This window comes from Lissotriton vulgaris, chromosome 10 (genome assembly GCF_964263255.1).
Source record: "Lissotriton vulgaris chromosome 10, aLisVul1.2, whole genome shotgun sequence".
Lineage (NCBI taxonomy): Eukaryota > Metazoa > Chordata > Amphibia > Caudata > Salamandridae > Lissotriton > Lissotriton vulgaris.
In genome coordinates, this window is record NC_141698.1 from 510418057 (window position 1) to 510440117 (window position 22061).

At 42.6% G+C, this 22061-nt stretch overlaps 1 protein-coding gene across 1 annotated transcript in view; it reads left to right on the plus strand.

Moving 5' to 3' along the window:
- The window catches only part of GRIN2A (glutamate ionotropic receptor NMDA type subunit 2A), a 1504071-nt gene that overhangs the window by 1317082 nt on the left and 164928 nt on the right, over positions 1 to 22061 (plus strand). Inside the window, exon 10 of the mRNA XM_086941364.1 lies at positions 7813 to 7973. Coding sequence (XP_086797490.1) covers positions 7813 to 7973 — 161 coding nt within the window. The remainder of the gene's footprint in view (positions 1 to 7812; positions 7974 to 22061) is intronic.

A 22061-nucleotide genomic window follows, 5' to 3' on the forward strand; every position in this document is an offset into this window, starting at 1 on the left:
TGTTGGTGTTGACAGTCCCACTCCCAGTTCCCCGAGTACGGTTCCTGTTTCCCCCGCAGAAGAGTTTGGGTTGAAGTTCAGGAGACTTAGGAAACTGCCTCATCAGTCTTGGGAAGACTTTGAAGATGAGTGTTGTGGAGCACTGTTTGATTGGGAAAAGGCTCACGTGAACGACAAGTCTGGCGGATTGTTTTGCATGGTTGTCACAGAGCACCTGCTCAGTTATTGTGTGCCAGAGTTGCGCCAGCACCTGTTGAAGTTTGGATCATTTAGTGCATGTGAGCTTGCAGCGGAAGCCGACCGATGGGAGAGTGCAAGAGGTTCCTTAGCGCCGCTAGTGAGTGATTCCAATAATAGTGGGTCAGGTTTTCTCCAACCCAGTGTGGTGGAGGAGGATGAGAGTAGCCCAGCTAGGTCTCAGTATAGTGAGGAGGGTGTAGGGGCTTGCTGTCTGTCTCAGTGGAGCGGAAGTGAGTGTGAGACCGAGAGTCCCCAGATGCCCGAAGCCCTGCCTCAGAGCCTGGATGGTTTCTTTAGGGAACACCAGGGTGGGGACCTATGCTTTCCTGTTAGTCCACTTGAGGGAGATCTCCTAGTGTGTGGAGGACCTGGAGCATCTGTGAGCGGAGCTTCTGTAGTTGTGGAGTCTGGCAGTACTGCTCCAGGAGGGAGACTACAGAAGTCCAGTGAAAGGAGTGATTTGGGAGTGACCTGTGAGTCCTCAGAAGTCCTGGAGTGCCAGGCAGTGATTCCACCAAAGGTTCTAGACCGGAGGTTGGAGGTCCAGGTTCAGGGTTTGCCTGACCTGAAGGGTGGGAGTACTGTAAGCAGTGTCCTAACCAGTTCTTTCTCCAGAGGTACCGCCCCGGTTGGGAGGGAGCAGGACTCTGGAAGGGGGTGCAGAGGGTGGGAAAGCCCACCTCTGACCCCAGTACCACCTGAGGGGTTAAACCCTAGGTTGGGAGAGTGGTGTTTAGAGGGTACCCCTCGCAGGAGGAGGAGGAACCCTAGGAGAAGAGGTAAGGGGAGGAGAGCCTTCCCTGAGACTCCTGGTCCACCTAAGGTTGTAGACCCTAGGCCGGAGAACCAGTGGCAGTCTAGCCCTGTCTTGCAGACAGGAAGAGTGGAGCATGGCTGTTATGTGCCAGGGGTTACTACCCCCCACTTGGTGAGTTGGCAGGATCCAGTGGCACCTGGGTGGCCTAGGGCCTGGTCCTCGCCGAGGGCAGCTGGAGAGTACCAGTGGGGTAATCCAGTGAGTCCCTACCATAGTTTTAGAAAGAACCCCAGGGGTTCACAGTGGCGTAAAACAGGAGGGTGTCCCTGCAGTTGCGGGCCCGCGTCCGTGTTTTATCGCCCCAAGCAGGTAAGTCCATCACGGTGGTGATTGGTCTGCCCTGCGTTTTGGCTGGTAGGGGGTTGTGTTGGACTTGGCCCTTATGGCAGGTTCACCCCTAATCTTTTTGCTTTTAATTTGTGATATGCGTGGATGATTTTCTGGTCTGTGCGCACTTTTTCTCTGTGTCCCAGAGTAAAGTGCGTGCATGTAGTGAGGCTGGCCTGCTCTCCCATAGGGATGCATGGGGAATGACTGTGTCCCTAGTAGTTCCTGATGTGTGGGGAGTGCATGCTCGAGTTTGGTATGTGCGTGTTCGTGGGAATGAATGCTTCGCAATGATGTATGTTGCGTGAATGTGGCATGTGTAGAAATGCCATTTCTGGGACTTGGCATATTAATGGAAAATATGTCGGCAGTGTGATTGGCTGGAGCTGGCTGGTGAGCCTGGCTCCAGGAAGGCTGGATGGGTCTGCCCGGTGGTGAGTGTGAGATCAGCACGCTTGATGGCTTGGGAGGAGTGCACTTGGTCCCTGCTGGGCCTGGACTTTCCCCGGACAATGCTGGCTCCACCCCCTGTAGTGCGACTGATGGCCCTAGCCCTGCCAGTGAATAGAGAGGGTGGTTGGGGTAAACAGAGTACTTCAGAACCAGCTGCGACTGGTTTTCCCCCACCCTGTACCCTGAGACAAAGGGATTTTGCTGTATAAGAAGGGGCTGTGTCCCCATACAATTTGTCCTGTTCTTGGTTCTGCCTAGGATCTTGCCAGAGGGGGCTGCTGCTGCTGCAGGGGCCAAGAGGACCGCCACTTGGCTGTCTCCCTGCCTGGAGACCCAGTGTGCTGGCTCTGGCCCTGCCTTGCCCCTCTGCCTGCCTCCAGACCCTGCTGGAGCTGTTGCTGTGCCTGGAAGCGCTTCTACTTGATTTATAGCGCTAGGAGCGCTTTCCCTGTGACCCAGCGCTCAATAGCGCTTTGCTGTTATTTCTGGCGCTTGAGAGCGCTTTATTTTTACTCCTAGCGCTGGGAGCGCTTTGTCTGCCTAGCGAGTGCTCACCTCGCTGATTTTCGCCGATTTCTGGCGAGCGAGTGCCCACCTCGCTTTATTTTTAATTTGAGGCCGGTGCCCACCCGGCATTGCCCCGTTGTGTTATATTTTAATTTAAGGCCGGTGCCACCCGGCATTGCCCCGCACTTGGATACTTTTAAGAGGGAGCCTGCCTGCCTAAAACGGGCCGCCGACCCGGAAGTGCCTGGACCGGCAACCAATCGCTGCGCGGCCCGGGAGAGGCGAACCGGAAGTCCCGCCCCCGGAGCCGAGCAGTGAGGAGGAGAGCAGCCGGCCGTGTCCCCGAGGCGCCTGGAGAGGGAGAGGAGCCCCGCCCGCGGCACCGGAGCAACCAGGAGAGCCGGTGAGTGCAGGAGGGCTGGGGCCTCCCCATTGAGAGCAGAGCGGCCCCGGTTGGCAGAGGGCCGCTCCCACGACGCCCGCATTTTTTGTTGTGTGGAGCCCCGAGGCTCCTGGTGGGCATTGCTGAATCCCGAGTCCCCCGTGAGGGACTCCAACGATCGTATTTACGAGCCCCGAGGCTCGAGGGGGCAATTGTTGAAGAGAGCCCAGAGAGGCTCCAGGGCCCCATAGTTGATCTTCGAGCCCCGAGAGGCTCACAGCCAAAGTCAATCCACGAGCCCAGTGAGGCTCAACGCCCACATTGTGATCGAGAGCCCTGAGAGAGGCTCTGGGGCAATTCCTTATTTTAAGAGCGCTGAAGCTCTATTTTTACATCTGCTTTGCGAGCCCTGAGAGGCTCTAGGGGGACACAGGCAGCTAAGTGGTTGTAGCCCCGAGGCTCCCACACTGTGTCTCCCCACCTTGTTCTTGAGCCCTCCTGGCTCCAACGTTTGCCCAGTGCATATTTACAACTGTCCAGCACTTAGTGGACAGTTGCCACGTTTAGGTTTGTGTTCTGTGCTGCCTGCACAGACACCCTGACACTGAGACTCAGGGCATTCCACCCCTTTCGAGGCCAGTTGGCCTGAGGGACCCTTTTGAGTGTTGTGCTTTATGCACCCCGCGCCTTGTAATTTCTGGTTATGTAATTCTTGCGCATGTGTTGATTCCGCTTACCTTTTCTAAAAGTGACCTGACTAGGTATTCTTATGGTTATCCCCTTTTGCTAAACGTGACCTGCAGAGAGGATTGTTTATGTTTATCCATTATGCTAAATGTGACCTGCATAGTAGATTGTTGATGGTTCATTTCATGTTAGGTTTCCTTCCCTTCGCTAAGAGTGAACTGCTTAGGTGTTGGTATTCCTTCCTTAGGTCCTAGTTACCTGCGTGATTTCCTACAGTGTTTTAGGGTTGCGTAGGAGGTCCTTACTGTTCCAGTGATTACTGGATGTGTGTTGCATTTGTAATTTTGGTGCTACTCATTCTATGTTTACGACATAAGTGTATATCTACCAGTATTATCTTCTAACAAGTGCCTACCCCTGACAGTGGTCCATGTGGCCCTGTCCTGTACATAATTCCCCTTGTAAATTCTGCCCGTGCCTCTGGCACATTGTACAGTTTGCGTGTGTTATCTAATGTGTTTTGTTTATTATAATACAAAGGCTATTTTTTATATATCCTTGTGTGGAGTCTTTCTTTGTGGTGGGCCTTGGGTGTTGTTGCTGGGGTGCGTGCGCAAATACTTAACTCATACCGCCTCCAAGTTTAGCCTAGACTGCTCGCGCCACGCTACCTAGAGGGCGAGTGGGGGTTGCCTTGGTGTGTGACTCCCCTGCCCTGACTTTAGAAATGGTGATCCCTGACTGACCTCGACGCGAGTCTTGGCCGGCCAGGGTCCCGTTTCTAACATTGTGCTACTTTGGAACTCCAAAAATCACTCTCTGTAAAAATTCAGAAGGCAATCAAATCCTCTCATCCTTCACATCTTCTAAGGTACACAGTCACAATTTTTTTCAACCAATCATTGTAGTTCAAGACTTCTATTTCTATTGTTAATTTATTGGTTCACATTTTAACTTATGTACCTTGAGTAAAAGTGCACACAGTTGTCAACAAGTGCTTCGTCTGTTACCTTCTGTTCAGTTGAATATGTACTAACCCCTATTATTACTATTCCGCAATTACTTTGATTTGTTTAGAATTAGATGTATTTGGACCTGTTACCTTGAAGTGTGAACAAATGATAAATATGTTCCTTAAACAATCTATTGGGAGATGTATACTTATAGAGCATTGTAGTGCGTCCCTTACCATATAAAAGATGAATATAGAAATTTTGGAACGTTTGAGTGAGGTGATTGGTTTGTTTCTTGAGCTTGCTCTATTATTGTGGACTGTAAGACTTTATTCTTCTTTTGTGCTTTTTGATGTTCAACTGCTGGTCACAACGTCACTTTGACCAAACTCTCCTTTTTGGTGTTTTATGACTCACTTTGATATTTAGCAAACTGTGCATATCAAGCTTAAGTCACTTTATCCTGTTCTTCAAGTACTCCATTGAATTTAAAACACACTTTTCACAACGATGGTAATTTAGAGTATTTCATCAAAAAGTTTCAGTGTGACTTTGAAAAGGACTAATACCATTTCAGTATCCGAAACTTGGTTGCAAGAATGGAAAAGCAAGTGTAAAACATGATATAAATGAATGTATTTACATATGTAATGTATTTATATTATGCTAAATATATTTGTAAAAAAAAAGCATCTCACTGCACTGCATGGGTTGCAATGTTCTCATTTGAAGTCATTGTTCTGTCATTTAGACTGAACAAAAAAGTTCACTTTTTATTCCCAGTTAGGGGCACTGAGTCAGAATCTTTTATGGTAGAAGGGGCATTGGACCATATGTAGGGGGCCATATGTATGAACACATTTTCTCATAGACACAGAATGGGTAAAACCCTTTGATACATATGGCTCATGGTCCCAGTTGGTGGGGCAGAGGGTGGTCCATTTGCGATTTCTTTCGATGTATTGAGGCACATTGTGTAATTGGAAATACAGTCATTTACTTTCGAATATTGCATCACATTGAGGGGCTGATTTGCATGTCCCTTTCTCTGCTAGTATGTAACTTTTTCTCCATGTTATAAGTGACGCACCAGCAGCACAAGGGGCTTCTAATTGACCCCTTATGTTGTTTTAAAAAAACTTTACAACTTACTATCACATAATGTGTAAAAATAGGGCCTCATTTACAATATTTTGATGAAGGTAGCCTTCCTGCAATGCTGCTGTGCATCAAAAGCAGGATTGCGCTGTATCTACAAGGTATGCTGCATTCCTGTCCTTTTCTCCTCCGCTGGCGCACAGTGGGACGCAATGCGCCAAGGCAGGCACGCTTGCGCCGTGCTGCAAGGGTGTCTGCTTTATATGGGTGATTGTTTTTGTGCAGGAAGGGACACCTTCCTGCACAAAAACAAGCATGAGGGGTGTTTTTCTCTTTCCATGTGTGCTGCAGAAAGCAGCACACATAGACAAAGAAAAAACGAGGAGAAATAAAGGCATTTCTCCTCGTTTCACCTCCTTTATGAATCTGACACATTCCCAGGTTTGCAAAACCTTGGAAATCTGGGAATGTGTCAGCTTCCATTGATGTTGCGTGGGAACAGCCACACCAACACGCATGGAGCTCCCCTTTCACGCAAAGTAATGTGTGAAAGTGGGCCATATTTACAAGGTCATGAAAAGCCATGCAGGGTGGCTTTGTCTGGCCTTGTAAATATGGGCAGGCACAGTGCGCCACTGGTACGTCAAAAGAAGTGACGCACTGGCGGTGCATTGGGCGTGTAGATAAGCCCCATACTTTTTTTATTCTCTCCCTACACCATGCAGATCACTTCTCCTTCAAGTGATTGTCCCAAAATGTATTCATTCATGTATTTTATGAAATACGAACCTTGCTGATGGCTCGGGGAGCACAGCATGTAAAAATGCAAAAGCAAATATATCACAGGTGGATAACAACACAATGAAAATCATTTACAAGAATTTAAGGAGGTAGACTAAAATGTGTTTATTTTATGTAACATTAAAACTTAGAGCACTGAGAGAGCAGCACGAAAATATCAACTGACATTTTTGTTTCAAAGCCGTTTCTATCTTTGAGGCTGATTTACATGCACAAATGGTTGAGCTTGCGAGTACCAGGTATTCTAAAAGGATATCCTGTTCTCAAAAATCATTTTCTTCTCATCAAATAGAACCCTACAATTGTACAATTGTAATTTTAATGCAAAAGTAAATCCCACTCAGAGGGGGGTACTCCAGAGCAAGGTTTCCCTTAAAGTTCGGGAACAATTTTGTTGATATTCTCTCACTCTTCTCCAAATTAATTCCGCTTTGGAAATGGTTAGTGATTTACTTCTTCAAGGGACAGAAGTAAAATACTTTTCAGTGCTGTAAGGGGAAGGAGCACCCTCAAAATTCACGTGGGTGTAAGTGGAGGTTTTAGCCACGGGAAATACACAAATAAAGAAATTGTGTCTTAATGGCATTTCAGCAGATGCAGTTGCTCACCATGTGCAGCTTTTCTTGTGCAAAAATTAACAAAGGCATACCATGGAATACACAAATATTTTCCTGATGTTTCCATTAGGAAACCTGCGAGTGGTGCAGTTTCCCAAGCATACAATAACGAAAGTGTTGCCATTTGGGGAAAAAAATCATAAACCTGCACGCTTGCTAGTCGGAAAATGAGTCCCTTCGGCCCAGATTTAAGAAGGGCTTGCATTGCGGTTGTGTCACGCAGGCCAACGCAAGACGATACAAACCCTTCAGTGAGATTTCCCATGACACGCATAGCCACCTTGTGTGGCTCTGCATGGCACACTAAATATGGAGCAGCCTTGCATTACTCTGCCCAAGGAAGGTGGTCCATGGGTGGAACGTGGGTAGAGCGTGGGTGTTTCAACGTATCCACTCTTGGACTTTGGCCCATTCCCAAATTTAGCAACACTAGTAAACCTGGTAATGCATCCAAATCCTATGCCTTTCGGAGAATTATTTCTCCTTGTTTTTCCTTTTTCTAACTGTGTTGCATTCTGAGCGAGCCTCAGAGGACTCTTTTTGAGCAGGAAGGTATCCCTTCCTAGGCAAAAACAATTCTGCCTGTAACACAGGCATTCTTGCTCTATGGCGTAAGGGTGGCAGGGTTGGCACTGCACTCAGCGCACCAGTGCAGATAGAGAGAAGGGATGAGCCATATCTTTGTAGTTTTGGCACATTCCTGGTCTTTCCATTTGATGCAGTCTAGCAAGTTGTCTTGGTGCGTTGCATCAAATGTTAATAAATCTGCCTGATTTTTTCAGCAGTTCAAACATACTAGGCAGTGATAGTTTTTACTACGTCTCCATCATTAAGGTGACATTTTCTTATGAACAAAGCATGTTACATCTGAAATGTGGAAAAAAACCTGAAAATTTTGAATCATTATTTATATCTTTCCTCCTCCTTCAGTTTCAGAGACCAAATGATTATTCACCCCCTTTTCGTTTCGGAACTGTGCCAAATGGAAGTACTGAGAGAAACATCAGGAACAATTACCCAGATATGCATCAGTATATGGTCAAATTCAATCAGAAAGGGGTTGATGATGCCTTGGTCAGCCTGAAGACCGGGTAAGTTACTGTCATTTTGGACCATTTTGTTGCTTAGAAGTGAGCTACATACATTGTTATAAAACTCTTATCCTGCTGAGACTTTGTTCACTAATTTTGATTTCAAAGCCTTTATTTTGGGCAAAGTAAGGAAATGTTTTCTCATGAACTTCCCCTAACTTCTTCCCAAAACTTTAGGGCCTAATTTTGGGCAATTTGGCGTAGGGCACAGCAGAAAAGAACATTGCTGTGCTGCCCCATCCCAAAGGGAAAGGGCAGAAATGCACCGTAGTAAAAAATAACGGTGCATTCCTGTCCTTTCTGCCAGCGCTGGCGCTGTTTTGGCAGCCTAGCGCCAAAAGTAGGCACCCTTGCACCATGGTGAAAGGGTACCACCGTTGCAGACAGGATTGTTTTTGGGCAGGAAGGCACACCTTCCTGCACAAAAACAACCTATGAGGTATTTTCCTGTTTTTTTTTGCATTCTGCTGCACAGATGGAAAAAGGAGACAATTAGGAGAAATAAATATATTTTTCTCGTAACGCCTCACCTCGGAAGGCTTATAGATTTTACACTTCCCCAGGTGTACTTCACTTTGCAAATCAGGGGCAGCATTAAATTTCGTGGGCGTTGCATGGGAAAACCAACTGCAATGCACAAGTAACACCTTCCTGGCACATTATTTATGAGGCCCTTCAAAACCATACAGGGTGGCTTTGTGGCTTCATAAATGTTCATGAAAGCACAATGTCATGCATGTACAACTTTAGATGGTGCAAGAGTGGCACAGGACTCTCATTAACAAGCCTCGTAGGTTCTACCTCTAATTAGCAGAGTTTTCTGCATGTAGGATTTCAAGTAAAAATAATTTTGGGGGGAAAGATTTTATGTTGTTTCAAGTAAAAGGACATTGTCAACATTCAGCCAGTTTCAAAGTGACCAATGAGTAGAAAACTGGAAATACGATTTGAAGGCTTGGGTGAAATTTAAATTATGCTAGCATATTCCATGTAATTTCTTGAATCTCCTGCTATACTTCTTATGGCAAATTGCCAGAATTACACCATTACACCTCTTTTTCGTAATTATGCGATGTTCATAGTAAAAAATGACTGCAAGTGCACAGGGATAGCAGAACACAAGCTAAGTGTTTTTGAGCATGTACTCCTCTGTTTTTATATTGTAGTAAACAAGAATTCCTTGTGAAGAAAAGCTGTTTTTATTCCTTTTCTGTTCTTTTCATGACCCAATGCGATTAGTTACATCCTTGCTTTTCAGAGTATTCTTTAAATTGTAGACCATCACACCGCTTACATGGGTGATTGACCCAGGACTACCAGTGCCCTTATCGAATAGAAACATCGACATAAAAAATGCTTGTTTAAAGATTGACACAGTTTTTAAAAACGCTTAAAGGAAATAATCAAGACCTATCAATGAATTAGGAAGCCCTGAGAAAGTCTGATTGACCACTGAGGGTGAAGCACGTGTCGGCTGGTGCAGGACAATAATGTAATTTAAAGAATACTCTGAAAAGCAAGGATGTAATTAATTGTGTTGGATCATGAAAAGAACACAAAAAGAATAAAAAATAGCTTTTCTTAGCAATTAATTGTTTACTACAATATAAAAAAGGAGGAGTACATGCTCAAAAACACTTAGCAGTATTATAATATTGAGGCTGGAACGATCCAGAGCCTCAAGTTATTCTCCTCCAACCCATCTACTACTACAATTGGGCAATACCATCCGGGACCTGGATCCATAGACCTTCAAGAAATTGGGATAGCTGAACAAAAGTGGCTGTTGTTAGCAGTGCTATGTAAATGCATCCCCACTGCAAAAAGTGAAGCGAGGATACAATTTGGCGCTTAATATGTAAAATGACAGATTTTAATTTCACAACATTTTGTATAATCACAGGAAATAAAATGACACACATTTTGCTCACCCTTAATGATGTGTGAAATTTGCAATCAGATTTTTCGCGGGTTGGGATTCTTGTAGTGTAGAGATGTAGAGCTCTTTGAAGAGGTGTGATTTCAAAACCTTTCTTCTTTAAACCTTTTCACAATCTGAAGAACTCTTTTAAAATGTTCCTAGTTAAAGTCCACAGACTGACTTGAAGTAGTTCCTTTTCAATACATGAAGTCATTTTTGCCCTACTATGCTTCCCTTCCCTACACACTGTTGTTAAATCTTCTTCTCCGCCGCTCATGTGATGCAATACTTAGGGTTTGTTTAATACTTTGTATTCTTATTCACTATTATGTGAGTTGTTCTTTCCTGTGAACATTGTAAAAGGCACCACCGCCGTCTGAGGCTGGGTGGGATATATATAAATGCTCCACAGAAATGAATAATATAACCTAGAATTACAAGTGTGGGTGCTTTTTATTGTAAAAGCCAAACAACATGACACTGTGAAGAAATAATATCTGTGAGACTCTAACTCAGAATCACTGTTGCTAGCTTTTATCGCTGCCTTGCTCCTTCCTCAGCTGCTGAAACCAATCTTTATTTCATAGTGTGAAGCATTGTAATTAGAATTTACAATGTGTGAAATGTAAAAGAATGTTTGGTAAAAAAAAGGAAAGGAAAAATATGAATTAATGTTGCATGTTTATAATTGAAATAAGCGAGGCAATGAGTTACAAGAAAATTTTACTAACTTACGTTAAAAATAACTCAAATTCACAGATTTTTTTTAATTGATATTTTAATTAGGTGTTTAAATAAAGTAAGAAATAACATTTAAAAACTGATAAAACACTGAAATTCGCCATTTACATGTGGACAAACTATAACTTGCCACCCTATCTGCACTGTTTATGAACTCCCATGTTACATCACTCATGACACATTAAATGTTGTCATTGATGACAATACTGATGACAACTGCTACCCCCCGCAGATAGCCAGTCCCTTCTACACACAGCCTTCAGCCATGCTCAGTGGTGGTTTGGGCCAATGCCCAACCCACTGCAGGCAGCCAACCCTGACTGAGCAGTGCAGCACAATGGTAGTTTAAATATTGTTAAATGTGTTTTGTTCCACAGTATCGGGATAGCATACTAAAGGCATCTCTGGACCGTTGTTTACCCACTGGAAGCACAGTACCGGGGGTGTATGACGGTACCACGCGTACTTTTACAACGCGTACCGTTACCACGCTACTTTTACCACGCAAGTCGTTACAACGACTTGCGTGGAGGGGCGCTGGATAGTAAATTATTTAATTTACTATTCCAACTCCAGTCCCCGTGGACTCTAGGGAAAGGAGTTGGATAGTAAATTAAAGTATTTACTATCCTGGAGCGCCCCCCAGCGCATTTCGTTGTAACGACCTGCGTGGTAAAAGTAGCGTGGTAACAGTACCGCGTTGTAAAAAATGCGTGGTAACCGTTGTATACCAAGTACCGGGTATAAAAAATACACACTTTTTAAAATGTAATCTAAGAGAAGGATCCCTTTTAGACCCACCCACCCACATGAGCCTTGGGGTTCATGGTGTGCTCATCCAGCTCCCTTATGTGCCCTTTCAGATATTTTATTGGACTTTGGGACTTAGTCCACAAGTCCTGTATTGGCACCTGACAGAATATTGAGGTCAGCGAATCAGATCATTTTGGTATCGCACCACCAGAAAGGCTGACACAAAGTAAAACACCCATGGTCAGTCAGAAGCAGCTATAGTTTGAATTTTTTGCTACTGCAAGCGTAACCCGAGAGCACCACAGTACTCCCATGGTACCAACAGTCCAGATCTATCTATCTTTTCCTGAGGGTTAAGTCCTTCATGCTCCATCCAGCCTCCTCTTCCTTTCTACACAATTGGCGACATAATTTGCAGATTTCAATTTCTCGAATTCCTTATAATTTATTATGTCAACATTAATTCCCTGATATCTAAATTAGTAGGAATTGGTTATAACCGCCTCCCAAGACATTCATGTCCCCTCTTTCAGGCAGATTGATTTAGAAGTGCCTTAGTGCATGACTGACTCTATCATGTGAGCACAGACTTTCTGCCACTGGCACATTAAGCAGACCATGCTGTTAAATTTAATCTGATGGTGAAATTGACTAGTTTGTCTGACAGTGGTGGCCTAGAGCGGAAGGATTGGAGTTAGAAGTAGATTTCAGCAGCCCTGAGCCATAAAACACATTAGCAGACAGGATGAAAAGTATGCTTGTCAGCTTGGAATGTATTGAGCGCTATAGTGATTTTCCACCCAGACAGTGTGTAGTCTTCCTCGCGACAAATCCATGACTAGGATACCTATGCATTTACCTATGAAGTTACAGAAAAGGTGAAGTATTTGGGACAGGGAACACTGCCCTGTTCTAAATACCTCACCTTTTCTGAAATTTCTTAGCAAACATCTTGTTAATACTATCATTTTCGGTGATTGGTCCGATGCCCAACTACAATCATTGTAAATAAGATTGTAAAAACACTGTTCTTTTTTTACTTTTTATCACATTTCTATGCTACTTTAGTTCAAGTAGTGTTTAAAGATTACAGTTTATTTCTATTTTTCTGGATAGGAAAAGGGCATTTGGGCACTTTTGTGTTTGGTTTCCTTTTTTTGCCAACTTTCATGGACGTTATCAACATTTATTCAGTTGGAGGGTTTTTACTGATTTTAACTTGACTGTTGCAAACCTGCAAAATTAATTGTTGTAAACTAGAAAACTTAAGTAAAATTTGAGTAAAAAACTGAGATTGAGGCAGAGGTGTGAGAATTAGTAAAGGGGGCTGACTGGTGAAAATAACTAGAGTACTTTTATGTCAATGTTCAGCAGGTAGATGGTGTGGGTCCAAGTGGCCTTAGTAAAGTGATGTTTTAGTTATATGAATGTAACTATGGCAAAAGAAAAGAGCAGGAATGCGATGTATCTATTAGATTCAGCTCATTCCTGTCCTTTTTTCCTGCTCCAGCGCTCAATGGGCTGCCGTGCGCTAACGCAGGCACCTTTTCACCATGGTGCAAGGGTGCCTGCATTGCGGGGATGATTATTTTTGTGCAGGAAGGGAATCCTTCCTGTACAAAAACAATCACATAAGGCTATTTCCTCTTTCTATGTGTGCTGCAGAAAGTGGCACATATAGAACGAGGAAAAACAAGGAGAAATAATGATATTTCTCCTCTTTGTGCCTCCCTTACGCCTCACCTTGGAGGCATACGATTTTGGCGCTTCCTCAGACTTATGATTTCTCGTAAATATGGGGCAGTGTCAAAAAGCCATGGATGTAGCTGGAAATGCCCCGAGCAACACCCATTGCAAATTCTCTTTTGCACAGTTTTGTGCGTGAAACGGGCACATATATAAGGCCATGAAAAGCCATGTAACATGGCTTTACTTGGCCTTATACATTTGTCAGAGGCTCATTGCACCACCGGAACGTCAAAATAGTAATATTCAGGTGGCACAATAGTGCTAGTATGGCCTCATAAATGAGGCCCAGGACTTTTAAAATGGAGCTTAGATGGTCCTGGAGCATCTTGTAGTATTAAAGTATGCATGACGGTTTTGTGAAGCCCAGGTCAACAACTTGACTTGAGCTTCCCATAGGCTGTGCACCAGTTTGTAGGTTTAAAAATGTGTCTTGTCCTGCAAACACAGAGAAGATTTGCAATATAAAACATCTGGCATCATCTGGTGCTATATAGTTATCTTTCTTGGTATTAACAAGCAGGGCAGGCTTTCTTTAAAATCAATAATTAAATGGTGTAGCACAAGTGCCTAGTCCTGCAAATAAAAGGGGCCTATTGCATTCTTCTAATTATGAGTGGCCTGGTGTTTGGGTCATAAAATCCAACTCAAGTGGGTCAGAATATATTGGGTAGTTTTTGGGGAATAACACATAGATTTGTGTTATTTACAAACCATAATTGTCATATCTGTTATTTATTGGGCATTTTTCTCCTGGTAAATGTTGGCAGTTTGACTTTTCTAATTATAACTTGGAAAAAATTGTTGAGGTGATGTGTTGGTTGTAAAAACCATAATTCCAGTATGTGCAGTAACAGGACCAAACACATGAATCTGGAGTTTAACGAGCCACTTGTAATGAGGGCCTAAGTTTGTATATTCAGAGCCCAAAATAGATATTGGCAAATGGAGCGTAGAAGGGGCAATACTGCGGATTATTGATTTACCTCTTTATTTGATCCTCCTTGTTGACTATTTGAGGTACAATAAAAAATCAGACTTAAATATATGAAAATCTATGTCAGGATTCTCATTTGAGATAACAGGATATTGTAAATTAGCAGCATCAATATATCAACTAGGAGGAAATTGTCATTGATGCCAATTGGATCAGTTGATGTCTAGGGGCCCGATTCACAGAACTAACTTAAGACAAAATCCTAAACGTACTACTTTTGGTATTCACAGAAGTTAGGATTCTGTCTTAAACTTGTCTTAAGACAGATTTAAGACAAAATCCTAACTTAAGTCTGTCTTAAGTCTGTCTTAAAACAAGCTTAAGACAAAATCCTAACTTCTGTGAATACCAAAAGTAGCACGTTTAGGATTTTGTCTTAAGTTAGTTTTGTGAATCGGGCCCGAGGTTACGATTCTAAAATTACTCATGAGCGTTAAGATGTGACCAGTTAGATTACTCACTGAAGAAAAGTTATGCATCTCAATAGGAAGATACTTCATCAAAATAAACCCTGATCAATGTGGTATAACCCAGTGGCTCCACTTTCAAAACTGAGCTGGAAAAATGAAACAAAAGGAGTCAACATGGACGTGTACTTGTCTTGGACATGACTCCGGAGAACCCTCAAGATTGCAATGCCATTGTCCAAGCAACTCCTCCATGCCAGGTTTATGCTTTGCATTCTGGGGCGGGTAGTTCTGAGTTGAAAATGCAAATAACACGATTAGAAATTTCAGGATGCAAGGAATAAACCTGGGCTGGTAATTATACGGAGCAGTCAGACAGTAACAAAAACAACATGAACTGCCAAGTGAAATGTAATCAAAGAAAAAAGATCACGCTTAATGCGTCCGTTGTTACATTTCAAGGAGCTAAATTGCTTGTATTTTAAAGACTTTATTCTTTCCCTGCATGCTAATGTATGGAAAATCGTTCTTTTGTCACAGGAAATGGATTTAGATTTGGGTGACTGAACACATGTTGCATTAAATGATTATTCATGGAGCAGTTTAGTTCGGAACCTTCCCTTATGGAAGTGTTGCACGTGCGATAACATGGAGAAATGCTTGGTTTATGGTTTAATTTAAATTCTTGAATGAAACATTAGAGTGTGCCACTGCAATGCTTAAAACTCCTGCACTTGGAAAGCCCTTCACAGCAGATCTCTATTGATGACAGTGTAATAAACATATCTTTTGAATGTTATTGCATTTGAATGGAAAATGCATATAAAATAATGTGCATACTTAAACAACAACGAGCCCCCCTGAAAAATCCCACTCCCAGGGTTCGGAATTTATTCGGTGGGACTCTATCATATCCTATAATTTTGAGGTGTGATAAAGTCGACACTCGCAGTTCTGACCCCTGTACAAGCAGCAGTTGGAATTACCTAGATCAGTGAGGTTAGGGCCCTTCAAGCAGAATAGAGTCGTAGGGTTATTTAGAAACTGCTCGACTTGGTGATGATTCCTTTTTCCCCTGTGTGGAATGGAGAGGGTGGCAGCGGTGGTGGGTGTTGTGGCCACAATATAATGGTCAAAATATTGCCTTGGAAAAATATTGAATCCATAAGTATCTACTATCGCTATGTCATAAAGGTAAGTAGATGTGTGTTAAGTGAAGTGGATCCCATTAACTAAAGCATTTAAGAGTAGGATAAGTAGTCCTACAGAAGTATTCTTTTACATACTGTTCCATGCATTGGCCCTGGAATATCCCCCACTCTAATGGCAAAATTGCAACGACTGCACAGCAGGGGCGGCTCTAGGCCCATGGCGACCCGGGACAGGGAACGTAGGTAGGGGGCCCCGGAAGAGGAGGTCCGGGCCGGGCAGACAGGAACCAGAAGGAACCCAGGCGCGGAGGCCAGTGAAGAGGGGGGGTCAGGGTGTTTGGAAGTGGAACAGAGCCGGAGGCCGCCAAATCCCTGCCAGGGGCCGCCACACAAATATGTATCCATCCTCAGAGGATTATTATATTAAGGATATATATTGGCGTGGCGGCCCCTGGGGTTTGGCGGCCCTATGCAGGTGCACAGCTTGCACATGCCTAAGGCCGCCCCTGTGCACAGTCTTTTGCATTTGCAGGAATTGTATATGAATATTCCCTGAATATTCTCTTTATTTTTTAATTTTATATGGGTTGGGGCCTATTCACAAAGGCAGATGAGTAAGTATATGTAAAAGAGTACGACAGTACTACTACTTTGCATGCCTTAGCGAAAAGGGGCCTCATTAAAGCTATACTTCCCTGAGCAGACCTACCTTGACAATTCAGTATTAATCCCACATTGTGAAATCAATATTTTTGCAGGTCAATATTTTTGACCTCAGCACTGTGACATACAATCAATGTACTGTACTGAGCAGTGTTACTTATACAGTTTTAATGTAAACTTATTAGGTCATTTGTAGCAGGTTAGCTGCCTTGTGATTAAATGTGCTCAAACTAAAACCAGACAAACACCTGTCAAACTCTTTGAAGGAGTTTTGAAAGTAAACACCTACTCGCCTCTGACCCCAGCCTTGGTTTTGCACCTTTTCAAAGTGTTGAGCACTACTATGAATGAATGATGGAATACGTTTTATTGATTTGATCACTTAAAATCATTAAAATGAATACTTCTGATGCAAAATAAACATTTCTATGACAATAAAATCAAATTTCAATTAAAATAATTCATTATTTAACAACCTGATATACTAATACTCCTTGTCAGTTCTTTTGGTTGTTTGTAGGCATCCTTTATGTGACTCTAGGACAGTCAGGCAAGGCTGAGTTCAAATTATTATTTAAAATAGTAATACACTTTCAAAACTGTGCAAGTTCGGTGGTGTAATTTGTGGTGAAGCAGAGGGACCCTTTAATTGGCAAACCATTAGTCGTGTATGCAGAATTTGGTTTCTACATTGCCTACTCAAAGCTTTTTTCAAGTAAATGTAAATGTACAGGAATTTATATAGCGCAAATCACCAAGCAGTTTCTAAGCGCTTGCTTAGGGAACCTGTCCTGGTATTCCCCTGTGAGATAACCCCGGCAGGGTATCCGCAAGGTGAAAGCCAGGCATCCCGCCGCGAGGGGCCGTTGTGGAGATTAAGCAAGCTATTGCCCAGAGTCGCAGAGTGTGAACCCATGAATCAAGTAGGCACCGGAACAAGAATTGTCGAGTCCATGGACATTTTAGGACTCAAGACCCCGCCGAGCCGGGAATTGAATCCTGGTCCCGGGCTGACCTCTGCTTCCAGGTCTGCCTCCTCTAACCAGTGAGCCACACTTCTCCGGTATGGTCACATCTTCTCTTTCTCATCTGAGTTACAGATCAGGTAGAATCGGGGCCTGGTTTGTATTTTTGTTAAATCTTCTCAAATGCTTTTTTTTAAATAAAGATTTCAAATTCACATATCGAATAGTGTGAAAACTAGAATCCAGAATGAGGTTTAAATTAATAATGTCGGACGACTAGCAAATTAACCATGGATTTTTCTTTTGCTCAAAAATAGCATAGAGCTTCAGCTTAAATGTGTCAGGTTGAAAGTACATTAATTGGTGATAATACCTATTTAAGGATGACTCACGTTCAAAATCCTGACTTAATATCCAAGTTTTAATCATATCTGTGCCTGAACTGTGTGTTGTGGTAGGCAGAGGATACCGTGGTAGGTTATTTACTGAATTTTATCCATCAGTTGGGAGAGTTTTGGAGGGAATGTCAAATGGCCATAGGAGACTGTTGGAATAAGGTTTGCTTTTATTACTCTAAGTATTTCTTCTGCTGCTGAGCTATGTAACTGTCAGTTTAGTTTACAGAAAGGCATATGTTAGATTAGAGTCCTTCTTTCCATGTATAATTGATGTGCCGGTTGCTGAGAACCATACGTCAAAGTAGTTGTATGTTGTAATGAATCCTATCTTTAACTGTCCTCAGCTCCAGCATAGGGTGGGCTTATTCTTCGATTTTTAAAAAATCATCAAATTGATTTGCCCTGCAATTACTTGTAGTTTGTTGTCTAAGTTGCATTTATATATTTATCCAAGGTGCATTTCATTCCTATTTTAGTTTGATCAAGAATAACTAGATCATCTGCATACTGGATGAGTTTAATCACATGAATGACAAGTCTCGATGGAAAGATGTATTTCCATAGTGCATCCCCCATATCCACTGTGTAGAGATTAAATAGAATCGGGGGCAAGACGCAGCCCTGTTTCAAGCCTTGATTTATATAAATTTGTTTAGTCACTCTTTCGCCGACTCCTAACTTAACTCGTACCACAGTAGATTGAGATCTACTCTATCAAAAGCAGAGGAAGAGTCCACAAAGCAGGCGAACAATGGAAGTCTGGAGGGCAGCGCAGAGAGATGTATCCTGTATGATAGGACGACGATGTTGTCCTGCAGGGAAGATTTTTCCCTGAACCCTGTCTGGTAGAATGGCATTTTTTTTTCCTCTTTTGTCCATTCCTCAAGTTTAGCCAGTAGTATCTTGGCATACGCTTTTCCTTCCATGTCCAGAAGAGCAATCAAACAATAGTTGACTGGATCAGTGATTTCACCTTTCCTATATGTTGGATGGAGAATGGACCCTCTCCATGATTCTGGTACCACTGCGTTGGTACATGATGAAATGTAGGGTGGGGTAAACAACTTGGTCCAGAACTCAATGCCCGCTTTAAATAGCGAACCTGGGAGACCATTTGGCCCTGGTGTTCCATCTTTTCTCATTGATTGCAAATACTTTTTTTACTGTAGCCTCGATAATAATGCTTCATCCACTGTTATTTTTCTTAACGGTGTCCTGTGTGTGTCTTGCATCATGTTTTGTGCATATAGACATTGTACATAAGTGATCCACTGTGACTCCAATCCCATGCTTAAGTAGTATATTTGCCCCAATCAACAATGACTCAATTTCTTTTGGTGAGCAACAATATCCAGTTTGCTCTATAGTATATCAATACTTATACTGAGAGAAACCTATCACCACGGTTAAAGAAAAATATATGTATTTATTTTTTCATTCTTAGATTTGCATTTTTTATATTCATACTAATTACAATATATTCTGAAGTGAGTAAAAACAGATAAGTTGCCCCAAAAGGAGCGTGCAAAAGAAGAAAGGATGTGCTCAAAAAGTTGAAACTGATGAAAGGAAAAACACATTGGTGGACAAAAAAGAAATATTCACATTATTTTTCAACCAATGCTGGACATATAATTTGCCCCATTGAAAACCTGGCCAAGATATTACTTTCAAATCACAACATTGTACTACATAAACCTATATGTCCTATATTTTTTGCACTAGCAAAAATGTTGTTAAACAGCTGGTCCAAGGTTATGAGAAAAAGGTGTCGACGTTTCGACTTGTCTTAGCCCAACGGTGATTCTAATATGCTTCTTAGCAGGTATGCAGTAACTCAACAATGATTCCCTAATCGTTACCCAATCGCCGCCTGTTAAGAGTCGTGTATGCTATTCAAGCCTCTCTGTGCCTCCGCAAAGACGCCGTCGGAGGCACAGAGAGGCTCGGATAGCATACACGACTCTTAACAGGCGGCGATCGGGCATACCTGCTAAGAAGCATATTAGAATCCTTGAATCATAAAATAAGGACCCTAATACCCCATTTTTGTGGGGTAGATTGGATTAAAAGCAATCGGGAATCGTCAACATGAACGCTTGACCTTGGCACATACCTCACATCAAGGTATGAACTTTTGCCAGTCACTACAAATGAAGTATCGCCTTTTCCTACTTGAATAAGGACTTATCTTGTGGAAGTGTTGATTTGGATCTCCTTCCTACGCTTGCTCTGGCCAGAAGGGGTAAATTAAAAATCCCTTGGTTGTCCCAGTTGTTCCTACAGTCCTGATGAAGACTCGCAATCCCCAGGTCTAAATCACCGTTGGGCTAAGATGAGTGGAAACGTCGACACCTTTTTCTCATAACCTTGGACCAGCTGTTTAACAACATTGTTGCTAGTGCAAAAAATATAGGACATATAGGTTTATGTAGTACAATGTTGTGATTTGAAAGTAATATCTTGGCCAGGTTTTCAATGGGGCAAATTATATGTCAAGCATTGGTTGAAAAATAATGTGAATATTTCTTTTTTGTCCACCAATGTGTTTTTCCTTTCATCAGTTTCAACTTTTTGAGCACATCCTTTCTTCTTTTGCACGCTCCTTTTGGGGCAACCTATCTGTTTTTACTCACTTCAGAATATATTGTAATTAGTATGAATATAAAAAATTCAAATCTAAGAATGAAAAAATAAATACATATATTTTTCTTTAACCGTGGTGTTAGGTTTCTCTCAGTATAAGTATTGATATACTATAGAGCAAACTGGATATTGTTGCTCACCAAAAGAAATTGAGTCATTGTTGATTGAGTCACCAGTTGTAATCGATAGGCTCTGGACCACTGTTTGTTTATATTAATGTATACCCAGGTCCATGTCTTATGGGCTACCCCATTTTCTTAATGGTTAAGTAGTATATTTAGCATGTTAAGGTAGTCCCAGAATTTTGTCTGATTATTTTCCTGCAACAAAGAGAATAGTGAGGCCATTGGGCTTTTATGTGTTTTGTTTTTTCTGCTTAAAGCATGGTCTGATGTTTTTTTGCTTGTCCAAGTGACCGTTCCAACCTTTTGTTCTTTCTATATTTTTAAAGTTGCCTTGCTGCTTCGCGCATGGTCATTTGGCATCTTCTTACATTTATGGTACACCAAGGTTTTTTTTCCTGTTAAACAATCTGTGTGCATTTTGCCCGCCTGTGTGTTCTATTCTTGTGCCCTTATGTAGTGAAAATGTAAGGTTGTATCACATCCTGGGAATTGGTGTTCTTTGTTTTTTGGGTCTAGCAAATTCTCTTTGAATTTCTTTTTTTTGGCTACAAATTGTGCCTGAGAGAAAATGTTCCACTTCACCCTTTTGACTAACTGGGTGGGCTGAATTCCTCTTGAGTCCCCCAGTGTGTTGATTACCTCAAAAGTCATATTCCACCATTAAGCCAGCTATTAGTGAATAGAGGTTGCTCTCATTGCGTTGAATGATTTCAAACTGTTTACAAACAGATAGTCACAAATCTGTGACAAATGTATGTTCATTGTTGTAATCCCTCTATACAAGCTTGGAAAAACTGGTTTCTGGTGCCTGGTAACATGCCTAGGGCCTATTTACAAGAATGTCATGCAGTGCAGCATAGTACAGCGCAGCAAGTCACCTTGCTTCACTGCGTGACATGGAAAAGGCAGGGATGTGCCGTATTTAAAGCAATACAGCATATTCCTGCCATTTCCCCAGCGTTGGCTCCCTTTTGGCATTCTAGCGCCAATTTAACAACCTTTCGTGCAGGAAGGGGCACCTTCCTGCACAGTAACAATCCTAGGAGGCATACTCCTCTTTCTATGAGTGCTGTATTCTGAAAGAGGAAGTAATGAGGAGAAATAAAGAGATTTCTCTTCATTATGCCACACCTGAGACGGAGTATCTTTTTGGTGCATTCCAGGTCTTCTAGTTCTGGTATTTCTAGGAATGCATCAAAAAACCATGGGAGTTCCCACGTAACACCCATAGAACACCTTCCCTGGGCAGAGTAAGGGAACACAGCGATTTTTGCAGCGTTGCCTTGCCCCAGATTTATGGAGCCACTCAGGGCCACACAAAGTGCCTTTATATGGCTTCAAAAACCACATGTACGATTTGTCTTAAAGATGTCATATTGGACCCATCCAGTAGAATGTTTAGTTGTTTGGCTAACGGGTCCAAACCAACTAATGGACCATGCTGGGCATTGTGTGTGTAATAACCCAGACAAAGCAAATTAAAATCCCCTGTTAGGATCACTTCCCGATCTGCATAGATGTGCAGGAGGTAATTTAAGGTCCACCAAAAGTTTAGCATTGTTTGTTTTCGGTTAC